The 13,448-nt window shown below is 38.8% G+C and overlaps 1 protein-coding gene and 1 pseudogene across 1 annotated transcript; one reads left to right on the top strand and one right to left on the bottom strand.

Annotated features, from left to right (window-relative positions):
- Window positions 1-3,762: 3,762 nt before the first annotated feature.
- Window positions 3,763-4,482, top strand: LOC140507535 (olfactory receptor 56A3-like; annotated as a pseudogene).
- Window positions 4,483-8,431: 3,949 nt separating this feature from the next.
- LOC140508650 (olfactory receptor 56A4-like) lies at window positions 8,432-11,717 on the bottom strand. The gene is made up of 2 exons (XM_072616540.1): window positions 11,448-11,717; window positions 8,432-9,127 (listed from the first exon to the last, which is right to left on the bottom strand). Exons 1-2 carry the CDS (start codon window positions 11,694-11,696, stop codon window positions 8,432-8,434), a joined length of 945 nt encoding a protein of 314 aa, XP_072472641.1. The 5' UTR covers window positions 11,697-11,717.
- Window positions 11,718-13,448: the final 1,731 nt, after the last annotated feature.

Here is a 13,448-nt window from a genome sequence, read left to right as displayed (position 1 = left end):
AGGATAAATTGTAAATAATCAATAGAAAGCATTTAAGGGAGAGACCAAAAAAGGCTTCTTACAGAAAAGTGAGATTACAAAAGGCAAGATTTTTGCTGACACTTGAAAGAATCCAGGAAGTATAATGGTGGGAGAAAGTTCCAGGCATAGGGGATAGGAATTAAAAATTCCCAGAGCCAGGAAATGGAGAGTCTACTTCAAGAACAGTGAGAAGGTCAGTGTCACTGGATTGCAGAGTACTTGTAGCATTAATGCTACTACCAGCTGCTATGCAGGTGTAAGAACAATAACACTAGCACACAGGAGGGCTGCTAACACAGGTTCTTGATTTTCAAAGGGGTTAGTATTCTTACTTTAATTAAACAATGCAGATAAGTAGCTAAGCAAGAATCCAATAGACAGGGCTCCAACTGTTTAAAAAAAGTAATAGAACAATTTACTTCACTAGACCAGGGAGCACCAACATCTGTGTTCAAATAGCTGAGTAGACCCTTAACAATGGTTACCCAGAGTCTCGTCTGGCCAAATCACAAAGAAACATTCTTCCCATAAGTGAGCCCCAAAACAAAATGCCAGCCTCCCAGAATGTATAACACAGACTCAGCCCCTGATTGGCCAAGAAACCTGAAAGCCCACATACTTAGTACCTAATTGGCTTAGCACCTGCCAGGGCTCTATGTGACTCAGGATGTGTTACAGCTGTGAGCTGAGCCAGAGTTCAAAGCAGCAAGACATCTGTGATTGAAATGCCTGGGTATCTTTAGACCTGTTCCAAGGAAAAAGGGGATGCAGGTGGTCACATTAATGGGTCTATTAATGAATGAGGAAGATCTTATATTCCATTAACCCTATAGCACAGTACACAGAGGGAAAGAGTATGTAAGGAATAAGAATATTAGAAAGACAGGAAGAGGTGAGGTCATAGAGGGCTTAAAAGCTAAACAGAAGACTTTATATTCTACCTTGGAGATAATGGGGAGACACTAGAGTTTATTCAGTTGGGGGGGGAAGTTAACTATCATATATGGATGGGCTATAGATAGATCACTTTGAGAACTGAACGAAGGATTGCCTGGAGCAAGAAGACTCAAAGCAGGGAGACTGACCAGTAGGCTATTCAAATAGTCCACATGTGAGATGATAAGGACCCATAACTCTTGTCCATGTTCTCCTATAAATCTATGACATGAGGTCAACAATACTAGTACCCATTTTCTAAACCTTTTAATATTGTATAGATATTAATAGAGAATATGGGCTTTCAATTAGTAATCTCTCACTGTAACTATCACCAACCTACCATTTTTAATCCAGTTGCATATTTTTCTGATGCCATCCTTTATCATGTTTTTTGTAGGAAAGTTCTAATATGTAATGTATCATCACCTCCTTGTCACCTATTAAACATAGCCAATAAATATTTTTAGGTGACTTGAGTTTTCTAGTGGCTGCCTTAAATAGTATTGTTAGGTCAAATTCTTTTGAGTAATTCAGAATTTCAATGAGTGACTCAAAGATAATATTACTTGGATTATACTCCAAAAAAATCAAAGAAAGAAGAAAATGACCTATATGTACAAAAAAATTTATTGTAGTTCTTTTTGTAGTTTTTCATTTTTTTAATGAAAAAGGAGGTACTCAGCTGTTTGGGAATAAGTAAGTAAATTATGGCATATTAATATCATGGAATATTGTTGAGCCATATACAATGATGAAAGGGATAGTATCACCAAAACTGTAAATCACCTGTGAGTTGATGTGGAATGGAATGAGTTGAACCAGAAGAATCATGTATACAAAATAATAAATCCATTGTATATATGAAGCATATGACCCACCTTCTAACGGAGAGGTGATGTCTCAAAATATAGAATGTCATTCTTGGACAAGGTCAATACAGGAATTTGTTTGATTTGACTATGTTTATCTGTTAGAATTTTCTTTTCTTTTTCTTTCAATGTGTGTGGGGCAGCAGTGGAGCTTAGAGGAAGAGATAGGCTAGGTATTGTTTTAGCTATTTATTCATTCAGTCCTGACTCTTGGTGACCTCATGGACCATAGCACACAAGGCCCTTCTATCTTTCACTGTCTCTCAAAGTCAATATAAGCTATAAGCTCATGTTAGCTGCTTCCATGACACTGTTCATCTACCTCATTCTCTGCCATCCTCTTTTCCTTCAATCCTTCCCCATATCTGGATGTTTTCCAGAGAGTCCTTCCTTCTCATTATGTGGCCAAAGTATTTAAGCTTCAGCTTCAGTATTTGTCCTTCTAATAATAGTCTGAAGTAATTTCTTTAAGTGTCAACTGATTTGAATCTCTTGATGTTCATTGGACTCTCAAAAATTTTCTCCAGCACCACAATTCAAAAGCATCAATTCTGTAGTGCTCAGTTTTCCTTACAATCCAACTCTCATAGTCATACATTACTACTGGGGTGAAAAAAAGGTTGATTATATGGATTTTTGTCAGCAAGGAATATTTCTGTTTTTCAACATGCTATCCAGATTTGAAATAGCTTTCGTTCAACAACAACAAGGGTTTTTTAATGACATGGCAGTTGACATCTGCAGTGATCTTTGAGCCCAAGAATATAAAATATGATATTATTCAATTTCTTCTCCATCTATTTGCCAGAAAGTGATAGGGCCAGTGTCCAGTTGATGTTAAGCTACAAGTCAGGGTTTACATTCTCTTCTTTTACCGTCATCAAGAAGCTTCTTAATTCTTCACCTTCTGCATATGTGATATCTGCATTTTAGTAATATGTTCTCTTATATGCTAAGGATGCCTTTCTTAAGTCAATGACTTTTTTCCTACCCTCTTCTTTGAACACTCTTCTACATTTGCCAATGTAGACTCTCCTTTTTTATTATGCTTTTCTCCTTTCAGCTTCCAGAATAATACCCTCACGTTTTTGACCTGCCATTTTTCTAACCATTGTCTTTCCCTTTTCTCATACCACATTCTATTTTTGTCATTTAAGTATTGGTGTATCTTCATAGTGGTCCTCTTTTCTTTCTTTTTACTCTCCATTGCTGATCTCATATTCAAGTTATTGGAATTAGCCATCATTTTATGGAGATAATTCTCTGTTCTATGTCCACCCTAAATCTCTCTCAGATCCTCACCTCCCATATATACTACTTCTTGCTGGAGATCTCCAATTAGATGGCCTACCAGCACTGCAAATTTAATATGTCTCAGACCAAACTCTCCTTTTCTTCCCCAAAACCTTCCTTTCCCCAGAGAATGGAAATTAAAGGAAGGAGGAAGAACAAGGCTTAAAATTTGTTGGGGCAAAAGGTACAACATAAAGGAATTTTGCTGTTTTTGTTGTCAGGTAGGAAACATTTGTAGGTAAAGTTAAGGAACTTACACAGCAGGAGGTATTAAAAATAATATGTAAGAAATGGTATGATTATTCAAGCAAGGTTATAAATGAGTTTTGGAGTGATATACTCCAAAGATAGCAATGGAAAGAATAGCTTGATAAATGAGGAAAATCTAATCTTCCTCTGATACTGAAGAAAAAAAATTGGTAAGAACACTGGGAAGAGTGGAAAAGAGAAATTGAGTGGGTTCTCCATTCCATCAGAATGTTGTGTGCTCCTATTTTCAGGCTCAGATGCTAAAATCCAAGGAAAACTGAACCCTCAGAACCCACACCATGATATTTCCTAGCAATTATTACTCCTCAAGAATTGAGATCTCTGAGTTTCTTCTGAATTGTTTGTCAGATCTCTGAGCTAGCAATGTTGACTCTCCCTGCCTCTGAGACTGCTTTTCCTCCTGGCCTTGCGGGCACACCATCCTAATCACCATTTGACTGGAGGCCTCTCTGCACAGGCCCAAGTACTATCTGCTCAGCCTGTTCTCTCCACTAGACATGCTCTGCCTTACTGCCATCCCCAAGGTCCTGTTCATCTTCTGGATTGATAACAGACTTGTCAGCTTCTCTGCCTGCTTCCTCCAGATGTATATATCATGATCTCCTTCCTGGCCATGGAGTATTGTACCTTCTTAATAATGGCATTTGATAGATATGTAGACATTTGCCTCCCACCTCAATATCCATCCATTATCAGAGATGAATATGTTGCCAAGACGCCATGTTCATATGAGCTCACTGTGCCCATACCCATACTCTCAGGTAGGCTGCTCTACTGCCACTCCAATGTCATTGAGAATTGTATCTATGCCAAGTTGACTACATCCAAACTATCTTGTAATGTTACAACCAACTGTCTCTTCAGTTTATAGGGGGATGGACACTGCTAGATTCTTGGTCTTACTCTCATCTTTCTCTCTCTTACTCCCTCATTCTTCAAGCTGAGGTGAGGCTTAAGGCTAAGGGGGTTGCAGCCAATGCCCTGAGTTACATGTAATTCCCACTTCATCTTCCCAATGGCTATTTGGAATCCTAAGAAGATGGGTGACTATTTCTCTCAAGGTTCTAACTACAAAGGTCTCTGTTTCTAGTACGTTAGGTCCTGAACACCAATCTGTACTTTCCCTATTAACAATTCGTCAAATTGATATGATATTGCTTGCCTAATTGTTATCATATTGTTTGCCTTCTCAGTGGATTCAGGGGAGGAAGGGCAGAGAGGGAGGGAGAGAATTTGGAACTCAAAAATGAAAAAGAATAGTAAAAATAAATAAATAACAAATTGAAATTCTTTTTCTGATAAAAACAATCAGTCAGTGTCTGGTGGATCACTTGAATTCAGGAGTCCTGAGCTGTAGGTAGGGCTAAAGTTAATCAGGTATCCTACACCAATATAATGAGCCTCTAGGAAGAAAGGGTCAACAAATTGCTCGAAGAGAAGAGAACTAGTATAGTTGAGAAAAAATGGAGCAGATTGAAGCTTCTCCGCCAATCATTATTGAGATCAGGTCCATATAGCAGCCACAATTTACTTTTAGATACACTATTTACTCAGAAAGTATGGTAAGAACTGCTATTTTTGAACATCAGTCCTAGAACCTGGGATGCACTCTCCTACAAATATGTATTATTAAAAGAAGTGGATTGAAGGAGATGGCTCTAGGTTCCCTTACAGCACTAAATCTATGATTACATTATCTGTCCTTCACATACTATCTGTGCAACCTAGATCAATTTATTCAATTTAGGAAAAGTTATGTAAGTGCAAAAAGAAACAAACAAATGCTGCACTGGGAGTCTAATCCTTAACAATGGGCAAATGTTTGTATTTCTCTGTACCTGTTTCCTCATCTGTTAAAGAAGTGTTGGGCTACTTTGTCTCAGAACCTTTTCCTATCCCTCAAAATTTTTGTTTTTCACTAAATCTCAATTTCATGATCTGTAAAATGGAGAGACAGTGTCTCACATGTTAATATGGTAGAGGGAATTCCTATTCAAATCCGGACTTTCCAATTCTGAACTTCTGTGATCACATAAGCCACCTGAGCTAGAGTTGTCCCAAGTCAGGAAAATGAAAGCTATGTCAGGAATTGAAGGAGAGGTGATTTGACCTAAATTTTAGTCCTTATTTCTGGCACCTATTGCCTGGGTAATGGTACATATGTCACTTTATCTTCTTTAAAATGTAATTTCCATTTCAACATTGATATTCTTAGCACTTTCTTTAGAGGGCTGTCATATCAAATAAAATAAGATACAAAGTTAGGTAGCTGAATAGATAGTGCTCCGGACCTGGAATCAGCTCCACCTAGATACAAATTCTGTTTTAGGCATTTGCTGGTTATGTTGCCCTGGGAAAGTCGCTTAACCTCTGTCTGTCTTATTTTTTTCTTTATACAATATGGATAATGGTACCCAGCTCCCAGAGATGTAATGATTTATGAGATAATATCAATAAAGTACATTGAAAAACTTAAAGCATTATAGAAATGCTAGCTATTATTATTATAAAATAAGAATAATAATTCACTACCCAAATCACAAGGCTGAATTTAATTTAACAAGCATTTACTAAGTTCCTAGTGTTTGTAAGGCATTTTACTAAGCTTCAGGGATATGGGGGCAGGGGGAAAGGAAGAATCCCCACATTCATGGAACCTTTATAATACATACACAGAACACAAGTGGCATGGGGTAAAGTGACATTGGGACTGGTGGAGAACAGAAACAAGGGAAGGTTTCATGATACTTGAGGTGAGTCTTGAAGAAAGATTAGTATGCTAAGATCAATTGGCTCACTGCAAATGCACAGAAATAAGAGACAGAATGTTCAGTTTTGAGAAAGCCTTATACTCTGGTTTGACTAGGACTTGAGTATGGGGAGAAAAACAATGCTGTTTGTCCTTCATTTTCAAAGAGGACTAATGATATTATTAGTTCCTGTGATTGGATTTCAAGACATGTGACTAAGTGAAGACCTCCTGGCACACATGAGAAGATATTTGAGGGAGAGAGTAACATTTTTAGCCCTTTAGAAAGGTAGTAATCCAACCATCTAAGTGGTTTGGGAACTTTCAGAGTTTCCAATAAGCAGAGATCCTTTCTTTCTACCTCCTTGACCTCAGAATGTTCTGATTATATAGTTTCTAAAGACTTTCCAGCTCCTCTCATTATTCTCAAACTTGGTTAGTTCCCATGCTAATCATTTTCTTTTCTTCTGGAGGTTGTGTCTTATACTCAATATATGTTCAGTAAAGGTTTAGTGAAGATAAGTGACCTATCCAGTCTCAGACTTGTCCTAAGTATCCCTCAATTGCTTTGAGGTTTACCTTCTGAGAATTGTAACAGTCAGGGATACTGGGCTATCAGCACCATGGACCTCTACATTATACCACTGACCTCATGTGGGAGCCTACAGTTTCACTAATATGACTGAGTCATGAGAGGATAGCCTAAGACTAAAGTAACTGGGGTCACAGAGACAGTACTATAGGAAAGTAGTGTTTATTTTGACCTGAACCAGTGACCCAAGAGAGCAAACCATTTATGTTTCTGAATTGGCAGACGTGATATTGTTAGCCTGAATAGAATATTCCTCCCTTCTCCCTATAATGAGAGAATCATTTGTCTGTTGCTTCATAATCCAGCCATCATATGGGTGGGACTCGTGGATGGGTAAACTGGCAGACACATTACCAAGAAGAGTCCTATCCTCACAGCTAGAATTCATGCAAAATCTTAGTCAATGGATTATTTCCTGGGAGTGCTACAAAGACTCTTTGTGACTTTCCACTAGCTAGATCTACATATGAAAGGTCAAGATTACATTTAAATGAATCCTTGTTCCCTGGGTTTAGCCTATCATCGGTGTCTCTTTTCCCTCTCCATTCATTCTTCTAGGTGGAAAGCATAGAAGACATGTAGGGTTTAAATCTGGGAAACCCCAAAACCCAGTGATGTTTGTTAGTTATTGAGCAAATAACATTTATGGCTAGCTTACAGTTTAGTCTTCAAAAATTAAATTGGGAGGCTTATAGAATACCCACTATAAATCAGAGTGAAGTCTGTGGCAAAAGGGGCCCCTGGACCGGGAAGAGGAATGCAAAGAACTAAGTCTGGGGAAATTGACTACTTGGGAAGACCTTGTTATTTATTCTAAAGAATGTGTGACCTGCAATTAGGAAACTCCACTGGTGTAATAAGTGGCTTCAGCAGCGCAAAATGCTAAAAGGAACAAATTAGAAGAAAGCTCTTGAAAGTTCTTGACTTTCAATAGCCCTTCCCAGGCCATTCCTGACTCAGTATCCCTCATGCCATCAAGTTTCTTTTCCTCTTTGAATTTCTCTTTAGAACTCCCTTCTTAAGATTTTCCAGTCACAAAGGAAGAGGCAAGGAAGCATTTAAAGCCAGGTGATCTAACTCCAAACAAGGGATCTCTACTCTGGCATAGATTGCCAGTCCACATCAACATCAAACCATTTTTCTCTATGTCTTCCAATCTTTCTCTCATTTATTACTTGTTCTCTAATTTGAAATGGAATGGCAATACTCAGTTCTCTACAGGAAAAGCACAGAATTAAAATTGAAGTGGAAGTTGAAGGCAGTGGCCCCCACAGCACACTCTATCCCCAATGGTTTTGAACTTATCTTTCAACCTATTTAGCTTCCTTTCAGTTTCCTGCCTGCCAGTTTCTCCAGCATCAATGAATATTTACATATTCCTAAATTAGATACAAACCTCTTGTTCACAAAATGTCAGAGAAACAGTAGTCAAGGAGATAATCAATCACAGGATTTGTGTGGGTTTGAATTACAGTTTCAGCACATGGCAATGCATATGGTCATTGTCAATACTGGTCGAGCAGATGACCGAGAAGGGAAGGGGCTCAGAAAGGGTGAGGAGTCAATTTGACAATAATGATGAAAGTCTCAGGGATGGAAGAGATGAGAACAAGGGATTAGAGTCCACACATTCAACTATCTCTGAACTATTCCAAGATCTTCCTGACCCCTAAGGAGCATGAACTTTAGCCTGGTCCTTCATTTTTGGTACATCAGCAATTTCAAGATGCCATGCTTGATCTCCTGAGTGCGAACTCCATAGACAATGGGGTTGAGGGCTGGTGGGATGAGGTGGTGCAGGACATTGAGAAGGATGGGCACTTCAGCAGGCACTTTCTTGCCAGCTTTATTGGTAAAGATGAAGACCAGTAAAAGTGTATAGAAGAAAAGGATGAGGATCAGGTGGGAGCCACAGGTACTCAGAGCCTTTGTGGCTGCTCCTCCAGACTGTAGCCCCAACACAGCCTTCAAGATGAAGCAGTAAGAAAGCAAAATGAGCACCAAGTCAGAGCCCAGCAGGCACCAGACACTCACAAACTGGTAGAGTTTGTTAAGACGGATATCTCCACAGGAGAGTCGAGCCACAGAGATGTTGGCACAGATGCAGTTTTCTATTACATTCCCTGCACAGTAGTCCAGCCGGGCAGCCAAGATTGGGGTAGGCAATGTGACCAGCAGGTTGCGAAAGATAATGAATATGGCAGCCTTGACTACAAATTGTTCAGTGATGATGGATGGGTAGTGCAGTGGATGACAGATAGCAACGTAGCGGTCATAGGCCATGATCAGAAAAGTGGATGACTCCATGGGCAGGAAAGTATTCATGACAAACATCTGTAGAAAGCAGCCTGTGAAGCTAATGGGCTTCATGTTGAACCAGAAGATGACCAGGACCTGCCAGAATCATCATCTTCAAGTATGGTTCTTATATTTTGACACCAAAAACAATCCAGGAAGCCATAATACTTCCCTCTTGTCCATTTGATTAATACAACATTGCACTTAAGTATAATCTAATTTTACCTCAACTTTGCCTTTGATGTCTCCTTACCTCCAACCAGTCCAATCTTCTCTCTCTCTCCTCTTCATCTGATTTGCCAATTCCCATCCTTCAGAATTTAGTCTTTGTCCCTCCATTATTCCCTGCCTTCTTTTCTATTCCTATCTATAACCATCACCCCCTTTCAAAACTCAACTCCCAACTGTGATTTCCCAGGAAGCTTTCCTAATCTGAACACTTTCATTGCCTTGTACCTTTTTAGTATGTGTGACCTTGATTTGAGCTATATTCATGGCATCATAACTTAGAGGCTGCAAGAAACTTGCAAGATTATCTAGTACAACTCCAACCCCAATATTTTACCACTGAAGAAACTGGCAGGTTAGGGGACTTGCTCAAGGACACAATGGTATTATGAGAGGTGTTAGGGTGGTATAAGAAGCATCATGGGATAGTGGATAGATAGCTGATTTCAAAGTCCAGTAAGTCTGTTTCCAAGGTTCATCTATGACATATATTGACTTTATGATCCTAGGCAAGTCCCAACCTCTAAGTGCTCTAGGAAGTTCTTTGAGATTATATGTTTCAGTGAAGGTGTTGTAAAGATTTGATCCCAGGTATACTGATTCCAAATAGAGCACTCTTTCCTCTGTACTACCCTATCTTCCTAATATTACTGTTAATACTGTAATAATATCATCCACTTGCTGATATTACTCTTCTATATCTTTTTCTTGTAAAAGAATAAATTGGAAGTGAGGAATAACATGGGGGGAGGGAGGAAGGAGGGTGAAGGTACAATAGATGTTTTTAAACACTGGAATTGCTATTCCTGGGAAAAGAGGCATTTCCTTGCACACAGAAGGAAGAAATAAAAGTAATATCAAAGTTTGAGAGAGACAGATTTTTACATGTTGAGAGGGGGAAGATCCTGGCAACTAGAGCTATACTGAAGAGTAATGGATTGTTTTGGGGGACAGAAGGGTGGAATTCTACCATTACTGGAGGTATTCAATAAAAAAGAGAATGATCCTTTATCAAGCATGTTATAAAGGAGGTTCTTTTTCATATGCAATAGAAAAAATATTTTTTCAATATTTAGAAAATTTAATTTAAAAATAAATATTGAAACCTTTTCAATATTTCATATGCATTGGACTAGATAAACACTGAGGTCCCTTTCAACTCTCAAATTCTCTGGTTCTTTAAGTCTCAAGTTATATTCTTCCAGTTTCTTAGGACAGTAGCTTTGTTTTCAATGCTGTTCTTTATCCGGCACTAGGCTCCACATAGCAGTGGTGAGAGCTCTGGTCATGTAGCAACCAGATGAAAGATTAGATATTTTCTCTGATTCTCACAAAAGAGACTTCTTCAAAATAGAGATTATGCACTAAAAATAAAGCAGCTTCAACTCTCCCAAAAGTCTAAGAAATGACATAGCCACCTGTAACATTCCTTAGTGCAGCTCAAACAAAATTAAAATGTAATTAAGAAAGATTTCACAAAATAATTTAAAATATTATAAACATAAATAATGATAATATGTGGCTTTCCAAGGCAATATGTACCTGTAGGGAAACTTGCATAAGGTTTAATGGCCACTTATCTCTGTTTGAGCTAGACAGCATTGATCGAAGATATGAGGAACCCAACAGGTATCATAAAAAATCCAAGAACTAATATCTAATTGAATCTAATTTTTCCTTCTTTTTTCTGCTTTTTAAAAATATTATTTTTATATGGGATAGCTCCCTGCAAGGAAAAGGGGAAGGAATAGTGGGGAAAACCATGAGCATGTAAAAAACAAGACATCAAGAAACTTATTTTAAGAAATAACAATGGTGACATACTGAATAAATATCTGGACAGGGGAATGATGTAAAAAGACTCAACTTAGAAATGATATTGAGTTAATGACTCCGGAATTGGTAAGGACCATGTGAATGACTAGCTATAACTCTGATTGACTGATCCTGGGGATAATGGTGACACTCTCAGTGATGGAATTCTAGTAGCAGATTAGGCATGAATAATCAGGGGAGAGAACAATTAAGTGACTTTGGGGAGAATGATGACTGAGTGACCTTTGGGATTTTGGCAATTGCAGGGTCTCATGGTGGCTTATGGCTTTGGGGGTGACAATGGTTAAGTGGAAAGGGCCAGGTATATGAGTAAGATAGTGACATGGAGCAGTTAACAGATCAAGGGCCTTACCTTAGGGATGACAGTTAAGCAGAGAATGACATCCAAGAGGGAGAGGATGGCCAACAGATAATACATGGGCTCATGTAAAGAAGCCTCTCTCTGAATGGCCAACAACAGCACCACATTGGCCCCCAGGGCTAGAACTAGAAGAGGAGTCAGTGGTATTGACAGCCAGTGCTGTGTGTCCTGCATCCCTGGGAAGCAGATCATCAGAAACTCAGTCACCTGGTTTGAAGAGCCATTGATCGATAAGGCCATGGCTGGTGTATGGGCTGGGACCTGACTGAAAGAGAAAGGTAATTAATTAATTCAGTCTCTGGCTTCCTAGGCAACTAAGAGAAGCAATAGATTGAGCACTGGACCTGAAGTCAGGAAGATCTGAGTTCAAATTCAAACTCAGATATTTACTAACAGTATGACCCAACCTCTGTTTGCCTCAGTTGCCTCAGCTAAAAAATGAGGATAATATCGGCACCTACCTCACAGAGTTGTCATGAGGATTAAATGAGATAATATCTGAAAAGTGCTTAGCATAGTGCCTGACATATAGTAGTGGTTATTTAAATGCTTATTCCCCTTCTCCTCTTGCTACCTCTTGGATGTGAACAGGCACACAAATCTTATTTCTTCTTTCCTTTCTTTAGCTGAGCATAAGGAAAAACTGTAACAATTAAAGCTGTTAATACAAAGCAATGTACTGCTCTCACTAGAATTTTTTCAAGAAGGGTCTCAGCAATGACCTGTCAGAGGGATTGCATATTTTAGTATAAATTAGATGAGCAAAACCCTTCCCCATCTTAGATTCTGTGATTCTCCAGAGGTTCCTATACTTCTTTCCTTGCTCCTCTCCTTTTCTCCTCTCTCTAATACGAATGAGAATGTATAGGGACAGAACAGAAGAGGATCTTGTACAGTGAAAGGTTTGGAGTATCCAAAGATAAAAAATCAGAATATGGATGGTGATCTAGCAAATGATATTGAGGAGATATATTCAGACAGATAAAGGTAGAACTAACAGAGAGAGTAGTATCATAAAATCAGGGAGGAATGAGGATCCAGAAGGAGAGAATGGTCTATCTTGTCAAATGTTTATAGAGATGTCAAGAAGGATAAGAACTGAGAAATAGTCTTTACATCTGAAAATTACCATAGGAAATCATTGGTAAGTCTGCTGAGAGCAGTTTCTGCTTTCTTGAGGGGTGAGTTCAGAAATCAGATTAATTCAGGGTTGAGGAACATTAAGAAATTAGAGGTTATTAATGATTGTGGACAGAGGGGAAACCATGACATATAACGGGCACTATGAGGCCTGCCCAACATAATACACAATCTACGCATGGCCTCCCTACAGGATATGAGACCTGTTCCAGTTCTCACATGATACCCTATTTGAGGACTGGTATTAAGCATGTAATTAATTCTATTCAAAGGGGCCAAAGAGTCATCTGGATGAGCAGTCTAGTGAGTTCAACTTCAGAAACATTATAGAGTCATTGTTGGTGCTGCTAGCCTCCTTATTCCTCCTTAAAGCCTCCATATGCCCACTCTTAGTTGTCCAGTGCCCCCCTAGTCTTTTCTCATCCCCATCTAAATTGCTCTCAGATTCGTCATGGTCATTAAAGAATCAAGGACTGATGAAGAACCAAGCATGTCTTATACAAATGAAGAAGACTTTTATAAGAGAGGAACTAGAACAGGGAGTTCAATGGATTTGTGAACTTGAATGGAGTGGGGGAATCATATATTCACTTTTGTTCTGCTCTAAAAGTTAGCCTTTCTTTCATTCATTTAAAAATATTACTCTGAGATAGAATCCATAGGTTTCATCAGACTGCCTATGGCATCCATTACAGAGAAAATGTTTAAGAATGCCTGATCCTGAGGAAAGTTGCTTCAAGGATGAAATTTGTGGTAACAGTCCTTGATTGGAAGAGGCAGAAAGGAATAAAGCATCCTATCCCAGATTTACTTTTTCTGATACTTCCTGGAATCACAGCATAGGAACAAGTA

Source organism: Notamacropus eugenii, chromosome 5 (assembly GCF_028372415.1).
Source record: "Notamacropus eugenii isolate mMacEug1 chromosome 5, mMacEug1.pri_v2, whole genome shotgun sequence".
In the NCBI taxonomy this organism is placed as follows: Eukaryota; Metazoa; Chordata; class Mammalia; order Diprotodontia; family Macropodidae; genus Notamacropus; species Notamacropus eugenii.
This window is presented reverse-complemented; position numbering and strand designations above follow the sequence as displayed.

Coding starts and splice junctions, on each gene's coding strand:
- LOC140508650 (XM_072616540.1), bottom strand. CDS start 11,696: ATGGCCTTATCGATCAATGGCTCTTCAAACCAGGTGACTGAGTTTCTG. Junction 9,128..11,447: donor GCTTAACTGTCATCCCTAAG/GTAAGGCCCTTG, acceptor TGATTCTGGCAG/GTCCTGGTCATCTTCTGGTT.